This window comes from Neolamprologus multifasciatus, chromosome 14, assembly GCF_963576455.1.
Source record: "Neolamprologus multifasciatus chromosome 14, fNeoMul1.2, whole genome shotgun sequence".
NCBI classification, from domain to species: Eukaryota; Metazoa; Chordata; class Actinopteri; order Cichliformes; family Cichlidae; genus Neolamprologus; species Neolamprologus multifasciatus.
The window spans coordinates 5,637,081-5,657,844 of record NC_140452.1 but is presented as its reverse complement, the minus strand read 5'-3'; the positions used below and the strand labels follow the sequence as shown (position 1 = coordinate 5,657,844).

The 20,764-nt window shown below is 42.8% G+C and overlaps 2 protein-coding genes across 2 annotated transcripts in view; one reads left to right on the top strand and one right to left on the bottom strand.

The window, feature by feature from the left end:
- Window positions 1-550: 550 nt before the first annotated feature.
- Window positions 551-8,997, top strand: LOC146503321 (ribonucleoside-diphosphate reductase large subunit). The gene is made up of 4 exons (XM_085184864.1): window positions 551-769; window positions 3,579-5,560; window positions 7,033-7,221; window positions 8,689-8,997. The coding sequence occupies exons 1-4, from the start codon at window positions 751-753 to the stop codon at window positions 8,878-8,880; spliced, it is 2,382 nt and encodes a 793-aa protein (XP_085040990.1). The 5' UTR covers window positions 551-750; the 3' UTR covers window positions 8,881-8,997.
- A 1,024-nt stretch (window positions 8,998-10,021) lies between these two features.
- Window positions 10,022-20,764, bottom strand: part of sipa1l3 (signal-induced proliferation-associated 1 like 3) — a 92,686-nt gene continuing 81,943 nt past the window's right edge. The window contains exons 15-24 of the mRNA XM_085184859.1: window positions 20,567-20,691; window positions 17,806-17,915; window positions 17,281-17,720; window positions 15,169-15,396; window positions 14,559-14,721; window positions 14,305-14,479; window positions 14,067-14,216; window positions 13,338-13,464; window positions 12,907-12,988; window positions 10,022-12,674 (exon numbers count right to left, since the gene is read on the bottom strand). Of these exons, the coding sequence (XP_085040985.1) occupies window positions 12,489-12,674; window positions 12,907-12,988; window positions 13,338-13,464; window positions 14,067-14,216; window positions 14,305-14,479; window positions 14,559-14,721; window positions 15,169-15,396; window positions 17,281-17,720; window positions 17,806-17,915; window positions 20,567-20,691 (1,786 nt within the window). The 3' untranslated portion in view covers window positions 10,022-12,488. The remainder of the gene's footprint in view (window positions 12,675-12,906; window positions 12,989-13,337; window positions 13,465-14,066; window positions 14,217-14,304; window positions 14,480-14,558; window positions 14,722-15,168; window positions 15,397-17,280; window positions 17,721-17,805; window positions 17,916-20,566; window positions 20,692-20,764) is intronic.

Below are 20,764 nucleotides of genomic sequence, written 5' to 3'. Positions count from 1 at the left end.
ATAAAGTGGCTGTTGAGTGTATATTTTTCTACTGCTTCTGCAGCACATTAAACTTCAGTGCTTTGCTGTGACAAAGCAAACATGTTTTATTTATTACTGTTTCTCCGGATTGTTAAGTCTTCTGACTCTTTAAGGATTTAAGTTTAAATCAAACCTTTTAAACTGATGCATCAGAAACGTGTAATTCACAAATATAATACTTTGACATGCAGTTATTATTTATACTTTGGTTCTTTGTAAATTACCACTATAATATGTGTTTTTACGATCCAAAATCCTGCCTCTGAAAACAAAACAGACATATATACAAACTGAAAACGTACAATAAACTCCAAACACAATTTTTTCTGTACTAATTCGGGAATTTTTAACCTTTTCAGACAAATACACCTCATGTACACATACATGTGACATTTTCCTGTTAACAGGATAGTTTACTTTGACTGTAAAAGTTTCTTTTTTGTGTGTTTTGACCCACTGTTATGACACACTTCTCTGTCCCGCCAGATTTTGAAGTCCCGCGATTTTGATTGGCCGAGATGCCTGTCCATCTCTTCACTTCCGTGGTGACGCATTCCGTACAAATAGGAGGTGAACGGGTTTTCTGGGAGTCTTTCGCGCGCTTCTACAGCGAGCAGTCCGCGAGTTAGTGCCCAGCAGCTCGCTGTGATCCCGCGAACAGCGTCGACCTGTACCCGGAGAGCTGCTCACACCCCCGCCCCTGAGACAGAGACGCCTGAGCCCGCCAACATGCATGTGATCAAAAGAGGTGAGCGCTGCGATGTTGTAGCAGGCCTCGGTTAGCTTCATGTGGAGTTACCGGTGATTCTGCCTGCTGTAGGGTTACATCATTTAACGACAGGCTGGTTAACCTGGACTAGTGAGGAGCTGGTTACCGTCCCCCTGACGTGGAGGTTAAACGTGTTTAAGTGGTAGTGGGGGGTCGGTTGTAGTTTGACAATATGGACTTAGTCTTTGTCTTAAAAGAGGCGCCAAAAGTTTTTATAGCCTCGCAGTGTAACGTCATAAAGAAGATCTATAAACCCTTACAACACCTCCTCTTTGAAGGTAGTTTTGACAGTGTGTTCAGAGTTTGATCTGAACTGTAATGTTCAAACCTTACAGTGTGAGAGAGGAAATCCCAATGAGCAGGTCTTGGCGATGATTGGGAGAAAGAACTCCCAATCATCAAGAAGAGAAATCGGTTCTTTTCCTGTTAGGAGGGTTCAGGGAGCAGCCATCGACTGGTTGGAGGATGAGGGGAGAAGGAAAAGGAGCAGAGGGAGGAAAAAATAACAACTAAACAAGAGAAGAGTGTAGACAAAGACTAATGACAAAACAAAAAGACAAAAGATTAATAAAGACGAAATGCATCATAGGAAGAAACTTTACTTTTGGGTTGAGCTTCATCTAAAGATATGATCGTCATCTTCATGCCGTTTTGAGCCTCAGTGTAGCCCCTTGTTATCTGAAACAAGCAGGTTTAGTTTGCTGCCTTTTAAATAAACTGTCCTGTGATTGGATGCCCCTCATGAAGGTTTCAACTGCAGGGGAGGGTGCCGCACCTAATATTCAGAATCAGAATACTTTATTAATGCCTAAGAAAATGATGTGGGTTACAGTTGCTTCAAGACCGTAACGGACTAGACTATTTAAATAAAACAATATGTTACAGAGTTTACAAATTTAAGAAATACAGCTAATATATACAAGTGGCTCAATTATACATATCAAGAACATTACAGGGGTGGAATTTATATGATTGACATTTGACTCTAACCTGTGAACGTTGTCATTTGTTATTGTACTGTAGAGCGTGTGCAAAAAGGGTGTAACTATTGCAGTGTTTACAGTGTTAGATGGAGGAGTTGTACAGGGAGTAGGGCTGTGCGATATGACGAACTATATCGGATGATGATATGAAAACATCTATAGTTTTACATTATACGCTATTATTGCTCTTATTTGTTTCGCGGTGACGCAGAATACACTGTTTATAGCTATTTTTTTTCTCTTCTACCACCTGTGCAAGAATCACTTGCCATGTAATAAAGACTCACAAAGAAAGTGGCGGCTGTTACTGTCTGTCTATGCGTGCGATATGACCAAATTCTCATATCCCGATATAAGACATCTGCCGTCCGATAACGATATAAATCACAAAAATTAAACATTTCCTGTAAATTCTGTGAATCTCGGGCAGCTCGACTTGCGTAAAGTGTAAAGGGTCAAAACACTCGACTCCAGGTACACGACAGCCAGCCGAAAACACTTCACACAGGTCGAGTTGCCTGAGATTCACAGAATTTACAGAAAATACACTATTTTGTGATTATATATTGTTACTGGGATGAAAAGTGTCTTATATTGGGATATGAGTTTTTGGTCATATCGCACAGCCCTGTCAGGGAGATGGCCACGGGCAAGAATCATTTCCTGTGTGGTTCAGTGGTGCTTTTTGGTAATCTCAGTCTTTCACTGAAGATGGTCCTGTGACTACGTCATGGAGTGGGTGGGAGGTATTAGGGATGTAGGTACTGTCGCTACCCGATCCGTACCGGAAACCTGATCGGTACCCCGCATGCGCAAATCTTACGTCACTTCCTCTCTTTGCCAACATTGCGACATTCAATATATTTGAATGATACGGTTAGCGCCCAGTTAGCTCCTCGCATTTCTCAACAGCTCTGCCTCCTTTTCGACTACCGGGACATTTAAACAATGGATAATCCGTATACAAACAAATTCATGCTTTTCTCCTCAACAGAGAGCGTTCCCCGATTGAACAACAGCGCCGTAAAATAAGAAGAATGGCGCCTAATTACAGAGTTAATAATACAGACTTTGTAATATTTCACGTGTAGATTCAGCAGCCAGATGAAGTGTTTACTGACAATTGACAGTGATAGCGGACATCATCATCACTATTCCAATCAATCCTCTCCACACAGACAAGCATAAACACACTCGACTATCACTAAATCAAATTTAACACACGTTTGTAATGACGCTAATTTAGTTTACAATAGGGTTCATTCGCTTGGTCAGCAGGTGGCAGTATCCTCATACACTGGGGACTAAACTGCCATTAAACGAACAGAAGAAGAAGAAAACCCCTGCACATGCGCGGTAGGGATCGGGTAGACCCAATTTGTACGGTCCGATTTAAGGATCGGGGAGTCATGATCCATCACTATCTTTTTACTTTTTTGTTTTTCTCTACATTATATTAAATGTTTCATTATCAGAAATATTTTAAGAGATACTTGTTATTCTTAACATCTTAACAGATACTCTGACCTGTAACTATCGTAAAACGCTACGACCGGAAGTAGACACCTTTCGCACATGCGGGGTACGGATCGGGTTTCCGGTACGGATCGGGTAGTGACAGGTACCTCAGGTACTTTGAGATCACACAAGAGAAGAACGGAAACCTGAGCTCTAAGTATGTTAACGTCATTATTCACCTTTAAAAACAAACTTGAACCTAAAAATATACGAGTTGTGGTTAATGTTTTAAACTGTATTAAAATCAGTCGCCCTTTTTTAGAAAAACGCTTTTCTCTATTTTTCAGATGGACGCCAAGAGCGCGTCATGTTCGACAAAATCACATCTCGCATCCAGAAGCTTTGCTACGGACTCAACATGGAGTTTGTGGACCCAGCCCAGATCACGATGAAGGTCATCCAGGGTTTGTACAGCGGCGTCACCACTGTGGAGCTCGACACGCTGGCGGCGGAGATCGCTGCCACTCTCACAACCAAGTACCCCGACTACGCCATCCTCGCCGCACGCATCGCCGTCTCTAACCTGCACAAAGAGACGAAGAAGGTGTTCAGCGAAGTCATGGAGGACCTGTACAACTACATCAACCCCCTGAACAAACGCCACTCGTCCATGATTTCGAAAGACACACTCGACGTTGTTCTTGCAAACAAAGACCGCCTTAACTCAGCCATAATCTACGACAGAGATTTCTCCTACAACTTCTTTGGCTTCAAGACTCTGGAGCGCTCCTACCTGCTAAAGATCAATGGCAAAGTAGCTGAGCGTCCGCAGCACATGCTCATGAGGGTGGCTGTGGGAATCCACGGGACGGATATCGAAGCGGCCATCGAGACCTACAACCTGCTGTCAGAGAAGTGGTTCACCCACGCCTCCCCGACCCTCTTCAATGCTGGAACCAACAGGCCGCAGCTGTCCAGCTGCTTCCTGCTCGCCATGAAGGATGACAGCATCGAGGGGATCTACGACACGCTGAAGCATTGCGCCCTCATCTCCAAATCAGCCGGAGGGATTGGCGTGGCAGTCAGCTGCATTAGATCCACGGGGAGCTACATCGCCGGCACCAACGGCTGTTCCAACGGGCTCGTCCCAATGTTGAGGGTTTACAACAACACGGCGCGTTATGTTGATCAGGGGGGCAACAAAAGACCCGGCGCCTTCGCCATGTACCTGGAGCCCTGGCATTTCGATGTGTTCGACTTCCTGGAGCTGAAGAAGAACACGGGAAAGGAGGAGCAGCGAGCCAGGGACTTGTTCTACGCCCTGTGGATCCCTGACCTCTTCATGAAGCGGGTGGAGAACAACACAGACTGGTCCCTGATGTGTCCGGCCGACTGCCCCGGGCTGGATGAGTGCTGGGGGGAGGAGTTTGAAGAACTCTACACCAGATATGAGAGGGAGGGGAGGGTGAAGCGTGTGGTGAAGGCTCAGCAGCTTTGGTATGCAATCATCGAGTCGCAGACGGAAACCGGGACGCCGTACATGGTCTACAAAGATGCCTGCAACAGGAAGAGCAACCAGCAGAATCTGGGCACCATCAAGTGCAGCAACCTTTGCACGGAAATCGTCGAGTACACTAGCAAGGACGAGGTGGCGGTTTGCAATCTGGCGTCTGTCGCGCTCAACATGTACGTCACCCCTGAGCGGACTTATGACTTTAAAAAATTGGCATCCGTGACCAAAGTAATCGTCAGGAACTTGAACAAGGTTATCGACATCAACTACTACCCGGTGGAAGAAGCCAGGAGGTCGAACATGCGCCACAGGCCGATAGGAATCGGGGTCCAGGGATTGGCTGATGCCTTCATCCTTATGCGTTATCCCTTTGAAAGCCCCGAGGCTCAACTGCTCAACATCCAGATCTTCGAGACGATGTATTATGCCGCTTTGGAAGCGAGCTGCGAGCTGGCCGCCGAGCTCGGCGCCTATGAGACGTACGAAGGCTCGCCGGTGAGTAAGGGCATTCTCCAGTACGACATGTGGGAGAAGACGCCAACGGACCTGTGGGACTGGAAGCTGCTGAAGGAGAAGATCGCCAAACATGGCGTGAGGAACAGCCTGCTGCTGTCCCCGATGCCCACGGCCTCCACCGCCCAGATCCTGGGCAACAACGAGTCCATCGAGGCCTACACAAGCAACATCTACACCCGCCGGGTGCTCTCGGGGGAGTTTCAGATCGTCAACCCCCACCTGCTCAAAGACCTGACAGAGAGGGGCATGTGGAACGAGGAGATGAAGAACCAGCTGATCGCTAACAATGGCTCCATCCAGGTAATCATCAGCAGGAAGGAAAACCATTAAAGATGACGGACATCTCTTAGGTGTGAACTTCATTCTGTAGACTAAAACACTGATTCCCAAACATTTCCTTTACAGGAAATGATAAAATGCCACTTAACTGCTTTTAAATATATACATTTAAAGCTTCAAGACTCTTGGAAAAAAGCATAATGAAATTAGGCAATCCTGCATCTCTTAGCTGTTTTTCATCCTCTTTGATCTTGAATAATTAGTCTTCTAATTCATTAATTAAAAAATGAATTTCGATTAGGTGCCACAAAGTAAATCAATAAACAGTCAAATATTTGACCAAAGATCCAAAGAAATCTGTGAAAACACGAAGAAGTAGGGTTGTTCGATATAACGATATATATCGGATGACGATATAAAAACGTCTATCGTTTCATTTTACGCTATTGTTTGTTTCGTGGTGTCGCAAAATAAACTGTTTACGGCAATATTTTTTCATCGTTTTGATGGTCACTGTAGTGGCGATATTAATATCTTAAAGTTCTCTCTTTCTCTTATATTTAATATAACCACACTACTGACGGACAAGCGCCTGTTTTTATGCGTTGTGGTTAGCAACAACGACGGTAACAGCATCGCGTGTCCGCTTGTTTATGTTCCACATAAACCTTTCACAATAAAGCTCAAGATCCTGTTGAGAATTTTCAAAATAAACTGAATCACGTGAAAGAGCAGATTATTTACGGATGAGAATTAAAAAGAGCCGTCAGGTGCTAGAAAATAAACCTTAGACTCAAACATTAGAGCAGGCTTTTCCCCGCAGCACGCCGTGTAATAAATACTCACAAAGAAAACGGCGGCTGTTACAATTTATGTCTAAAGCTGTATAGTTTCATGCATCGGTTAAAACACTCGATTCCACCTACACTACACGCAGCTGGAAACACTTCACGCAAGTCGAGCTGCCAGAGATTCACAGAATTTACAGAAAATGTTACATTTTTGTGATTTATATCGTTATCGGACGATAGAATTCTTATATCGGGATATGAGATTTTGGTCATATCGTACAGCCCTACGAAGAAGGAAACCCGTCATCTCAGTCTAACATTCTGAAATGGTTCAATTATTTTTGTAACTATTTTGTTTCCACAGCAAATTGTTTAAAGCTCAGTTCTTCCTGTTAAAGGGGAGTTTTTCCTCCCCACTGTCACGCAGTGCTTGCTAGGTCATCTGTTGGCATTTTCTCTCATTTGTCACCGTGACATGAGTGTTGTTGTGATTTGGTGCTACTTAAGTAAAATTGAATGGAAAATAGTTTAAAGCATCACATTAGCCTAAAGTTCTGGTCTATGTGTCCCAAATACCATCAGCTGAGAAGTTTAAGATGTTTTAAGCTCAGGTGGGTTTTTTCTTCTTCTTGTTTTTACTCCTTTGTGTTTGGACCTGAAACTTTAGTTTTAATTATTATTATTTTTTGTAAATTTTGACAGAACATCAGTGAGATCCCAGATGATCTGAAGCAGCTCTACAAAACCGTATGGGAGATCTCACAGAAAACTGTAGTCAAGATGGCCGCCGACCGCGGGGCCTACATCGACCAGAGCCAGTCCCTGAACATCCACATAGCAGAGCCGAACTACGGCAAGCTGACCAGCATGCACTTCTACGGCTGGAAGCAGGTGAGTGTCGAGCTGCACGAGGAGGAGTGAAACCTCACCGTGAAGACATGTTGGGGTTTAAAATAGAGATGGCACGATGCCACTTTTTTTTAAATTTTTTTTTTTTATGACCAATATCATAAATTTGGATATCTGCCGATACCAATATGAATCCGATAGTGGGTTTTTTTTAATCAATAAAACAGTTTTTTTAATATCTTGCTGCTTTTTGTATAAGTTCATACTCAAGTTAAAAACAAAACTAAACACTAAAGCTATTCTGTTACACCTGTATGCAAAAAACACACTGCACCCAAAATATTTCATAGTTCAGCAAAACTGATCAATCTAATAAACTTAAACCTGCTCCATCCTCCCTATTCTGGTATTTTAAAGAGTACTTAGCAGAAATATTAAGCAACCTAACTAATAGGGTTGCAAACTCCAAGCAAAAAAAAAAAAAATAGGGAACCACCCTCCACCTCATGATGCTTAATTGATGTAATCAAGTTTAATTTGATGCAGGGTGAAAATGCACAGAAATAAATTATTTTTCAAGAATAATTAAATAGATTCAACATCTTTCTTCAACAGAATTGCAGACTGCACAGATGGTATCTTCCCAAAGGAAAAAGTACTATAGCTTACTAGGGTATATTAGACTTAATAGTTACTATATACAGTAATGGACTTCTATATATTTTACATCAGATTAAAACTTTGGGTGTAAGATTCAGATAATTATTTATTAAACGCTAGATATTTTAAATGAGAATAAGAAAGAAAAGTATGTCTTTGTGCCCCCTTTTCCCTGTCAATGCCCTATCGGCCCCCCTGGCTAAACTTTGCTAGATCCGCCCCTGCACAGTTACCAGCCGTCAGCTACGTAGAAAAAGATCCTGGTGTAGAAAGTAATATTAAATAAATTCTAACAACAGCTTATCAAGCTTAAACGTGCTGCTGTTGTACAGCCGCTGGTTTCCTCTTTCTGGCGCGAAGTGGGCCAAAAACAAACAAAAGAGACGACTCACGACAGAAAAGCCGATCAGCTGATCATTAAGCAGTTTCATGAAGTAGCAGCAAGAAGAGGGAGGGGGAGAGAAGAGGCAGTCGCTCCATATATCGGTTGTTAAGCTTTACAAACATTCAGAGATGAACTTACACACTTGCTTTACTTCTCTCTGGGATAACTTCCTCAGAGATGAAATGCCGGATTGCTAGCAGGCTACAAATATACACAGCCGCTCTATCACGTGATGCACACTGCTCCGACGTGTTACGGTTATGAGCCGAGTTACGCTGTGTCGCAAGTTTTTTGAGGTGCTTTTTTGATATTTAATGGATCGGATTACGTGTTTTTTATTTTTCTCTGATATCCGATCCAGTAATTTACATCCATATCGGACCGATACGTAATATCGGACCGATACGTAATATCGGATCGGTCCATCTCTAGTTTAAAATAACTCCCTCTTCCTCCCACCGCAGGGTCTGAAGACTGGGATGTACTACCTGAGGACCAAGCCTGCTGCCAACCCCATCCAGTTCACCCTGAACAAGGAGAAGCTGAAGGAGGCACAGCCGGCCACGTCCTCGGAGCAGGAGATCAAAGAGCGCAACACGGCGGCCATGGTGTGCTCTCTGGAGAACAAGGACGAGTGCCTGATGTGCGGCTCGTAAACGTTTCCGACCTGCTGAAGCTTAGAGTTAAAACTCAGAGGTTCACTTGTCAGTATCTTTGTCGACTCAAAGACAGAAAGCACTTTCTCTAAAATGTTTGAATTTTTGTAACAAAAAATAAAGTTGATTGTGTAAAATCTGTTTCATTGACGCTTTCTTTGTCCGCTATAAACCAAATGGACTGAACGTGTTTGGTTTTTTTTCTTAGTTGTATCCACTGCTGTGACAAAATTGTGCCACACTTAACAGAACTGCAATCAAGTGTTTATGATAAATGATGATTACTTTTCACACAGGGTCTGGTAGGTTTGGTTAGTTCTTTTCCCCTCAAATGAAATAATTTAAATAGAGACTTAAAGATAACCTGAGGAAATTTTTAAGTCGGACACCAACGGGAGAGACTTTGTTTTTTTTTTCTTCTTTAAAACCAGTTTATTAACCAAAAAAGGTTGTACTGATTAATTCAACCAGGAACCTGAAAATGAAAACGGGGACAGACAGCAAAGTCAGCGATTTCTTCCCATTAAGTGTGGGTTTTTTTTGTTTGTTTTTTTTCCTTCCCGTTGTTGCCAAAGTGCTTGCTCCCACGAGTGCTAGGGTTTTGTTTTTTTTCTGTATTATTATACGGTCTTATAAAGACGCTAAATTGGCACTAAATAAATAAAATGCAATTTAAAATGAGGCTTGAACTCTGACTCATGCAAAGCTACTTTGCATTTATTAATGATTAATACGTTTATATTTTCCTGTGTCGTCTTCCTGTTAACAGCATTATTTTGAATGAGTGATCATGCAAAAATACAAATATGACAGGATCAACCAGCCAAAAACAGTCTATATTTCTGCTAGTCTCACCGTTAAGAACCTGAAATCGCCAAATATCTTTCTGTAAATTAAAATTAATTTTAGGTCATAAAAAGCTTAATTGCCATTTAAGCCACGAGGATTTTATTTTTTTCAAACTGTTAATGCAGCAAAAATCTGCTTCATGTTTAAGTGAAAAACATTTTCTTTACATACAGAATTAATTTACTAACTTCTCATAACTCCTCCTCGCAACCCTGCAGTCGTTTTCTAAAATCTGAAACTAAAAGGTTATTTTTAAACCGCAAGTCAAAAACTCAAAGACCAGAAACCAGCAAATGTTTTGACTTATTTTTAATATATTTTTTTTATAAAACAATGAAAACATAATTTACACTTTTAAAATGTACACGTTATTACAACCCAAAGAAAACCAAACCCTTGCTTCAGTTATTCCTGCTGAATGCAGGAAACATCGATGGAAAGAGGAACAATGAGGCTTGAGGAGAAAGGAAAGGAAGGAGGAATTGAAGAGAAAACACAGTACCCTCTCATCTTCACTATTGTCTGCAACAGTGGCCAACATGTCAAAAATAAATTATAAAAATATTAACAACAACAAAAAACAAAAAGGAAATAACTAGTCGCACAATATTACCAGTAATAATGCATTATTGGATTTGTTCAATAGGGGTCCTTGTGTATGCTTTAAATAGCTTAAAATTATACATAACAAGATTTATATATATGTAAAAAACAAAAAAAACAACCTTGCCCCTTTTAAATCAGCAAACTAAAGATTAAGACACTAAAATCACAGCTACACCTGCAGAGCTGTGTGGATGGAGAACAGGAACAGGAACCCGACTGAAGCTGCTAGAGAGCGAGAGAGAGGGGCGGGGCTGAGGTGAAGAAGGCGTTAGTTATCCTCTGGGGTCAGTGACAAAAAAAAAAAAGGTTTTTTTTGGCTCTTCCAGCAATTTGAAACATCCTGCTGCCCAAAAACATTTAAAGGGACAACGGTGCAGACAGCAGGGTGACGTCTGTCATCATCAACCCCCCCCCCCAACGGTCGAGTGTCGTTAACAGCATCCTGAGGAACCTGAGTGGAAACTTTAAACAGATCCAGTTAAAGAGAAACCTCCTGTTTTATCAGAGAGATGAGAGTGCAGTACAGTTTTAGCAGGGCGGAGGGGCGAGAGGGTGGGGGTGTGCTGTCTATTCACTGCCAGCATTCAAAAATATGTTTCTGTATGAAAAATACAGTACACCGTATCATTGAGAGCACTGTCGCAGTATAAAACAAGAAAAGTCCTCTTAAACAAGCACATCTGTCCTGATGTGACGGACTTTCAGGTACAGTACACGTTTCCTGTGAGCGCGCTCAGCCGGAGCTTCACTGGATCACAAATACATGAAGACTTGAGAACGCTTTGAGAAAATACACTTATTTACTTTCTTGGTGAGGCTGTTGCACATGCTTTATGCACTCCAGTTCAGTTCGTGACGTCTTAAAACACAAAAACAACAACCGGGTCGCTCTGCTGCCTGACACACGAAATCATAAACAACACAAGGTTTGTTGAAGGACGTCGGTTAGAGGTTACAGCGACGTGATGGAAGCAATTTGATTTCACAAAAGCAAAAATAACATGACGTGTGTGAGCCATCGAATCACCTCGTAACTACCAGCTCTTCTGAGAGCTGCCAGGAGCGAGAAGTTGGCTGATTTTTAAACATTTTTCCAGTTTTACAGTAATCCAGCTACAGCAGTTGGTACGGCCAATAAAAAAGGTAAAAATGAAAGTGTATTCGCCATATTTTATTCCCCAAAACGTAAACAATAATATGGTCAAAACTGGGCTCATGTGGGGCTACGCCAACCACATTACTTCAGAATAAGCTCTTCACCAGAAAGCAGGTAAGTGTAACTCTCAAAATTCTGCAACTAAAACCAAACAAAAACCATCAGTTCATTCAGGTCTGAGATGATCGGGCACTGCTGAGGACGCTGCTCTGTGTGGGAGATACGACGACGCCGCCGCGCTGGCGAGCTCTGCGACCGTTTGCTCTCGGCACACCGATGGCTTGATTCACATCCGTGGGCCGCCGCGGGTCGCCCGTGTAAACGGAGGGCAGGAAAACGAGGCCCACAGGGTTCAGATTACAGTAAACAGGTTTGTTCATCACTCCGCTGTCCACACACACACAGACACACACACGAGCACAAACAATGCTGTGCTGCAATGCTTCTCACTTTTGTACCATCAGTCACACACAAACACACACACACCTTTAGTACGTCTCTTATACAATATCAGTACATTGTCGATAATATTGATATATGAGAATTGTACCACACAGGCATCTATCTACAGTACCACGTCTGTAGAGCTTCCTCTCTTCTAGTGCATTCTGGGAGATGCAGTCTTATTTATTTATTTATTTTGGCTGATTGGCTGCAGGAACAGTATTAGGCCTCTCCAGGTGATGTAGTGTTCTCTAAAACAGTCAGGATCTCCACTCCTGCTCGCTCCTCCGGCATAGTAGCAGATGTATTTACACCGTGTGACAAATATCCAGACGTCAGTTAGAAAAATAAACAGGCTCAGAGCAGGGAGCGTGGAGAGTGAGGTTCTCTACTGGAAGGGTTTAAAAAAATCCAGATCTTCTTTTTCTCTCTGGTTTAAGGCAGCCCAGTGGAAGCTGAGTGTGACATCTGCCGCCCCTGTGAGTGCAAGGAATCGTGGGAACTAAAAGCCCCTCCCTCTGGCCTGAACCTCGCTCTCTTCCTTGGCTGTCGGTCACTCCCTCTGTGAATCGGCTAAGGAGTGAGCCTCGTGGTCGCTGCCCGGCTTGTTGAGATTGGTCAGAAGCACGCTGAACTTGCGCAGCTGCTCGCTGGCGGTCTGGCTCTCCACCTGCAGCCGCTGGTTGTTCTCTCTCAGGTTGGCCATCTCAGCGAGCAAGACGACCTTATCTTGCTTCTCCTGTAATAGAGAGGAGGAGAAATAAAGGCAATGTTCAGTTATCAAAGACCAAATTATTATTATGTGAGCCTCGTAATGAAGGTGATGCAGCTTTTAAACATAAATCAACATCAACAACACGTGTAAATAAAGTCTTTAAGAAGACATGACTCCACAGTCACTTATTATCGATTATTTGGTGCTTTAACCTCAGAGGGTTCCTGCTTCAGAGAGAAAAACAAAAAGCTCTCACTTTCTCCAGGTCGTTGTTCAGCTGCTTCAGCATCACTTCCAGGTGGTAGAGCCGACCGGACAGATCGTTGGGCACCTCATCGCTGTAACACACACAAACACACCTGGCATTCGTTACCGTGGATCCAGCGATTACACACACAAAACACCGCTGTGATGTGCACGCCGCATATAAACAGACCGAAAGCTCTTCATCTTCAGTATAAACCTTTTTTTTAAAAATAAAAGTGTGCTGCTCACGGGAAGGACCAACAGCCTCTCTGGTGCCACAGAGTTAACAAACTTAATTCTGGTGAAAATGCTCAAAAGGAGATGCTGATAAACTACCACCAGGTGGCAGTAGTGACTTATAAAAACCTGAATATTTACAGGCGTTCTCTGCTTCTTTATAACATGTTCTTCTGGATCTCTGTAACAGAGGGGCTGACCTACCTGCTGAGTGTGGGCGTGGTCCGTGGCGTCTGAGGAGTCTGAAACTGGACTGGACTAGCGGCCGGTCTCGTGTCTGGACCTCCGAGCTGCGGGTCCGTTAGCGAGAACAGGGAACCCGCTCTTTGTGCTGCAAAATAAACACATGATCGTGCTTTTAAAAAGCCTTTTCCACATAAAGCACGTCCCCAAAAAGAAAAGGAGAGCTCTAAAAACCTTTCCTGGGGGAAAACAAAAGTGGTAAAAGAAGGTAAAAAGCAACCAAATCCCAGCAGCCACATAAAACGATCCTCTGGGTGCAAAAAATATATATATATACGAGTCTAAGCACCGAGGCACCACTGAATGATTAAGAGTCCAAAATTTTTTCCAGGTCCAATAAAACGATCGGTGTGGCTGCTCTGCCAGATGTTACAATAAAGTTAAACATCTGTGAAAAAACAGGGTTTATGGGGTTTAGTGGAGTGAAGTTAGCAGTAGCTTAGCGAGTGATAAGGAAGTTTTTTTGTTGTTGTTTTTTTAAAGCACTACTTCAGCTTTGCATGTGAAGAAAAGCAGAAAACTCAGGGTTCCTAACAGCCAGACGAATGTTCAAAGATCTGACGTGACTCCGTCCTCAACACGAGTGAGGTCGGGGTCGATATTTCTGGGAGACTCTTGTAGAGATGGCGGTTACCTCGTCGCTCACAAACCAGGTTATGTTACATTTAATACTGAAATATCCGTCCTCACCTTCGTACGCCTTAGCAGCGTTGACCAGGCTGGACCACTCGAGTCCGCTGGCTGTGTCAGGGAGGGGCATCATGCCGGGGTCGAGCCTCCTCAGAGGGGGGAGCTTGTCTCTCACTTCGGTCAGAGAGAGCTCGGATGCAGAGAGCGGCACTGTGGGGCGGCAGAGTCGCGATTAATGATCTGAACACAATCGCAGCAGGTTTGCTTTAGTCGCCGGGAGGAGAATCGAGGCGCTCACCCTTCTTGCTCTGCATGTGGTTGGAGGAGCCGGCGTGTTTGCGTGTGGGCAGCGTGCAGGTGAACAGCACGTCGCCGGGAGCCGTCTGGTTCTCGGAGCTGGCGAAGCCGGCGTCCCTGCGCCCGCTGCACAGCGACTCGTCGGAAAAGGTGCGTTGCAGGGTGCGTCTGGGAGACTGCGGGGAGAAAGGTCAGAGGTCAGAACTGTGTGCTCACGAGAGGAAAACGGATATCATCCACCAGCACGATGCTCACGGGGTCTCTCTGCGGCGTCTCCCCCGGGTTGTCCATGATGATCAGTTTCTTCAGGTCGTCCTCGATGCTGCTCTTGTATGTCCGTCGTGGCGAGCGCAGGTCCCTCAGTGACGCTCGCAGGCGAGGTTGTCCAAACACGTTCTTTGAATTTGTGTCCACCTGCCTGGAGACACAAGATATGAGAACAAAACACAAACATACAGTCTTCCTTTATTGAAGACTGCTTCCTGCCTCTTTCCACGGTAAGAAACTATGTTCCACTTTATTCTACCTACAGTATCCTCCAGTGTTTGTTGGTCTATTGTTGGTCTATTGTTTTGTGGATGTGATTTTAAGTAACAAAGTGAAAACAAGGCAGATGTTACAAAGGACAAAGTTTGACTCCACGGATAAAGACTCAAAAAGCCAAATGCCTTCTATTTCATTGATCAGCGCTTTAAAAATACGAAATTTTAAAACATAATTAATCACACATTTATGTCCACCATCCTTTTGAGTACGAGGTCATTTATATGATTATTTTGGTATAAAAGGAGGTGCCTAAAAATAATTTCTATCCCGGAAGAAGAAGCAAGCATCAGAGCAGATCCGCCGAGGCTGTCGCTCTTACTTCTTGCTGTTGCTGCTGTCGGAGCTCGATGCTGTCGTCGAGTTTGAAGGAGAGCGGTTGGAGTCTTCTGCATGCCAACCGCTTGGTGTGCTCTTGCCATATGATGACTTGGGGGCGGAGCTGGACAGAGGGGTGGAGCTTAGCTGAGCCGAAGTGGGCGTTGCGGTAGAAGCTCGGACAGGCCGTGGTTTCTCCGCTGGAGTTTTGTAACCCTGCGGTGTGTAGGCCCTGAAGGTTACGGAAAATAAAAGAAACAATATACAACTGCTTCACCAGGACAGAAAGACCCCAGAAGAGAAATACATCTGACTCTTCTATTAACGCTGAGGATGATCGCCATCTATTAGATCCAATAAAGTGACAGAGCATGGATGCCATGTTGTTTTCTGCGCTTCTTTAATATTTTAGTGGAAAAGTTTTACCGAGGACAGGAAACATGTTTGTTTGTTGTTGTTTGAATGAGGACAAACATTTAAAAATCATTTGCATCAATTGAACTGAAACACATCCTGTGCTCAGACGAGTGATATTTTTTTATGAAATAGTAAAATGTGTCAGTTTAAATACCAGATGTTTTCTACGCTCTAATGTGAATACAGTATGGGTTTATGAGATTAGCAAATCATTGAATTCTTTTTTTATCCACATCTTACAGTTTTTTACAGACGCTAGGACACATTTCTCAATACTTAGGTCACTTTTGCAAAACTCCTCACACAGTGAGCACAACAGAAGTCTATGTGGGCTAAACTGAGGATCAGTTATCATTGTTTTGGCACAAAATGCATTCAATGACTACATCTCTCAAATTTCATGAATTATTTTCTCACTCAGACACAACAACTGCCAAAAATCTTTGTACGTACAGGACATTTTGCATGTACTTACATACTGTTTTCAAAACGGTTAAACTTATGGTCAAAACAATAACATAATGCAAAACTGAATAAGACAGCAAAATTCAACAGCAATATTTTATTGAAACATATTTTAAATCTAAAAATGCAGTTTAACCAGCCACAGCTGATTCTCATTTTAGATGAACATCTACACAGGTGTTACTCTATTCTTTCCTCGGTGTGTTGCCCTAGATGACATAAGATGTGATGTGGATGAGAACCTGTGGCCAAATGGAGAAGACCGAGTAGATTAGCATTACTATTGTATGTGTATCAGTGGATGGTGTGGATACAAATTCTTGTATTTTGGGATTACTTAGTGCAAAAAAATAAAAATACATAAACAAATATTAACGAATTCTGCATGATGTCTGATTCATTCCAGTGACATATATTGAAATTATAAACAGAGATGTGTCCTTGTTTTACACAAGAAAACACTGTAATGCTACATGTTGTTAGTGTTTTTTAGGTCATTGTTTTGTGGGTGACAAAGTGTGTTTGTCGGCTGTCGACCTTTGCTAGTGTTCTGGAAGAATGAGTTTATTTGAGACCTGAATAAAGTGTTTTGGTAGTTGTAGTGCATTTTGAATGTGAAATGAACTGCTTTGCCAAGCTGAAGGTCAGTTAGGAGAATTGTGTGAAGAGTTTTGCAAAAGTGACCTAAGTATTGAGAAATGTGTCCTAGCGGCTGTAAAAAACTGTAAACAATGTTCTGGCTTTTTACGACTTGGGGTTACGTGTCTCGATCATCATGTGACACATCGCATGCGCAGAGTACAGAATAAGAGCTGCTGGGACTCAGAGTTTCAGCACAGATTGCTTTAATCCAGCACAGAGTGACCGAAGCGGGTGCAGGTTTGTGTGCTGAATCCCTGCGTGGATTTATATCGCGGCCCTGACAGTTATAAAACCACGAGAGCAAGAGATCACCTGATGATCTTTGTGTTTGACAAGGATTAGACGGCCATAATCCTACTTTTTCTCTACATTTAGTTTAGTATTGAACATTTTCAGTCATGTGATGATGCTACATAAACTAAAGACTGATAAAAACACTCTAAAGTGATTAATAAGCACATAATCTGAGCCTAAAACTGTAACATTCACTCTATTCACTGTCTATGGAGCCTGGCTCTTACAGGACGACGTTGCTACGAGTTTCATAATAGGATCAGCAGGCGATGCATCTCATCAGGAGTTTGTCACTTACCTTGGCTTGAAAGCATCCATTTTATCAGCGCTGGAGCCAGGAGGAGGGAACGTCCTCGTCCTGTACCCTTTGTTCTGATTGGCCGCAGCTGGTATAATGGGTGAAGACTCTCGTCTCTTAGCCTCCTCCCCGCTCCTTCCCACCGACAGCTCCGGGATGCCGCTGTAGGTCGCAGAGCTGTGCATGGCCTTGTGGGACTGGCTGTTGGACATGTTACTGTGGCGACCGTTTCCGTAGTGGGTCGAGGCGTCGATGCCGCTATCGTTGGACCCGCCCTTGTTAAGGAGGTCGGGGTCGGGATCGGCCGGCTCACCGAGGCAACCCGCGCCTCCTCGCTCTCCAGGTGCGCCTCCGTCGAACCAGCGCTCGTCGCTGTGGCTGCTCGAGGCGTTGCTGGACAGGGTGTTGCTGCTGGAGTGGCTGGAGTACTGAGTCTCACCCTGCGGAGGACACAGAGTCAGAGGAGCTCAGCGAAAAGGCGAAAGGTGGAAAGAAGAGAGACGCAGTCTTGATGTTGAGTCTGACCTTCGAGTGTCTGTTTGGAGAGTCTTTCCCCGGGACATCCTGTCTGGGCATTCTCCTCTGCCCCCCTCCACCCCCGGGTCCTCGAGACGCTGGGACATGCCAGAGAGGCTCTGCATCCAAACACACACATAGACAGACACTCAGGATTATAACGAGTCACACTGAACGTCCACGGCTGTCAAAGAGGATTAAATACTTATAGCACATTTAAACACTGACCTCCCCCCACACACCAAAACCACACTCAGCAGCCTCTAGTCTGCTGAGCAACAACTGCACTCTTTAAAGCAGCATGAAAACAACACACAAGAAGAGTACATATCTATAGAATAAATGGAAGTGAGAAATTCTGTAAAAACTAGGGATGCAATGATACCAATTTTTTCAAACCGATACGATACCGATACTTGGATCTGAGTACTTGCCGATACCGAGTACAAAAACCGATACTTCTACCACACACACACACACACACAAATGCAATGAATTGGAAGACAGGTTTTCTTTTATTCTCTGCCAATAAAAAAATAATATCTTAATAAAAAATGACCACAAAACAATTTCAAGTGAAAAATAAGCACTTCTGTTAAATTATTGCAGAGTCTCCACATTGTAATTTAACAAAATATCACTGAACTATTGGCACTGTCTCGAGCTTTCAGAATAATAAATAAACACTTCTGTTTGGAATAAAATAAATACAAATTATGTTTGAGAATAAAATAAACTTTTAAATTGTTGCAGAGTGTCCATAATGTAAACAAACAAACAAAATAACTTAAGTATTTGGCATTGACGAACAAACTCCCCATCTGCCCGTGGATCATCAGTCCACTGTGCCGTTAAACCAAGGACTGACATCGCACACACTGCTTGTCTTTACCTCTTCAGAAAGTTTTGGCACCATTATCTCCCTGATGTGTGGGCGGCTGGGAATTTCATATCGCAGCTCGAGTATGCTGAGAAGACGGTTCAATCCTATGTTTTCCACGACCGGCATTGGCTGGTCATCCAGAGCGATAAAATGAGTCAGAGCCTCTGTTATTTTAACTGCCCGTGGATTTTCTCTTGACATTTTTCATCGCTTTTCCAAAACCTGAGTTAAAGTTGGCTGTTCCGGTCCACACTGCTGACATTTTGTTTAACCTAGCTACAGCAGCCTCCAGTTTCTCTTTTTTATCTGGAGCTGCCAGTCTCACTCGCCTAACCCTGTGCCTGTTTAGCGCGGGATGTCCCCCTAGTGGCCAATCTAAAAAACTACAACAGAAATGACAATCCACCCTCTGACTAATGAAATAAGTTAGTATCGGTTCATGGTATCGGTTAACTTTTACGAGTATGAGTACACACACATTTTACAGTATCGGTCCCGATACCCGATACCAGTATCGGTGCATCCCTAGTAAAAACTGTAAAAAACGACATCACATACAAAAAGGAAATGGGATACTGAATTACGCACAGAAATACCACCGGAAATATGCAGCGAAGCACATTCAGCAACAAGTTCAAATTCATGGAACTGAATAAATAAATTATAACTGAAAGTTATAATGTGGAACACAAGCTAGGACTCATTTGCACATACTCTGGATTTGTCCAAATTCAGACACATAATAAAGTCTCTGATGCCCTCAAGAAGATATTTCACCAAAATCTTGCAAAAGAGTCCAAGATCGCATTGCTCAGCATCTAAGGGGTCAGCTAATAGATATCTTATACAACTACTATTGACAGCAGGAGTTAAAAGCACTATCAGCATATCAATCACATATGATTGGATGTTTGGGAAATGTGATAGAATAACATACTACTTAGTAGGGGTGGGGGAAAAAATCGATACTGTGTAGTATCGTGATATTTTGTTTGCTAATAATGTATCGATACAGGGACAGCAGAAATCGATATTTTGTTACAAAAAAGGTTTTTGTGCTCTGACTTCAGAGCATGTTGATCCTTTTTCTGAGCAAGAATCCTGACATTCCTTCACTGTCCAAATGTGTTTAACTTTTTTTTTGGCAGCAATAAACATGACAGTTTACTTATTTTAATTTAAGACATGTTTTATTTTAATTAAGTTTAAAACTTTTTTATTTAATGTAAAATTATATTTTGTTTTAATTTACTTTCAAATTCTTCAGTTGCTGAAGGGGCTGCATAGTTTTCATAAACTGCATAGTTCAGAATAGCTATAATTGTACCAGATGGTTGATTCAGTTAAGTTGGACTAGACTGTAATACAAACCGTTCAGTTTGTCAACAATAAAACTGAAATGAGAGAAAGACTGAGTGTGAGACTTTGATATTAGATAAAATGAATATTGATAAAGTTTATGTACAGAATCTGAATATCGCAAATATTTTAAAAAATTGCAATAATATCGTATCGTGCGTTAAGTATTGTGATAATATCGTATTATGGGATGTATGGTGATTCCCACCTCTACTACTTAGGGCTTCAGAAAGGCTTATTTATCAGCAGATAGAGACCTATTTTTTAGGACATTTAAACAATAATGAGAGACTTTTACAAATCTCTGTTTAGACGTCATTTTATTTTCAGTTTCAGTGTTCAGCTGTACTCGGTCACGACGGCTGTGACGACAGCAATGAAAATATGTAGGGTGATGTTTAACTTTTTAAAAACCAAACCAATAAAAAAACTCATTTTTTGCTCCTTATGACATTTTACATTATATGTTAAATAAGAGTAGACGCATACAAGTGAGTTCAACATTTACTTCTGAAGGTGGTGCTGTACCTGTTTTGCTGCGCTCCATGGTGCTCTCCTGACTGGTGAAGCCTGACGAAGATTCTCCACTGGAGAGGAGGTCCACACCGAGGTGAGGATCGTACGGCAGCAGGGGGCGCTGTCCTGTTCCAAATCTATATGAACCACAGGAGAAACATTAGTGAACACATTCGCAGGGATTTTCCCGATCCCTGGAGCTGCATACGT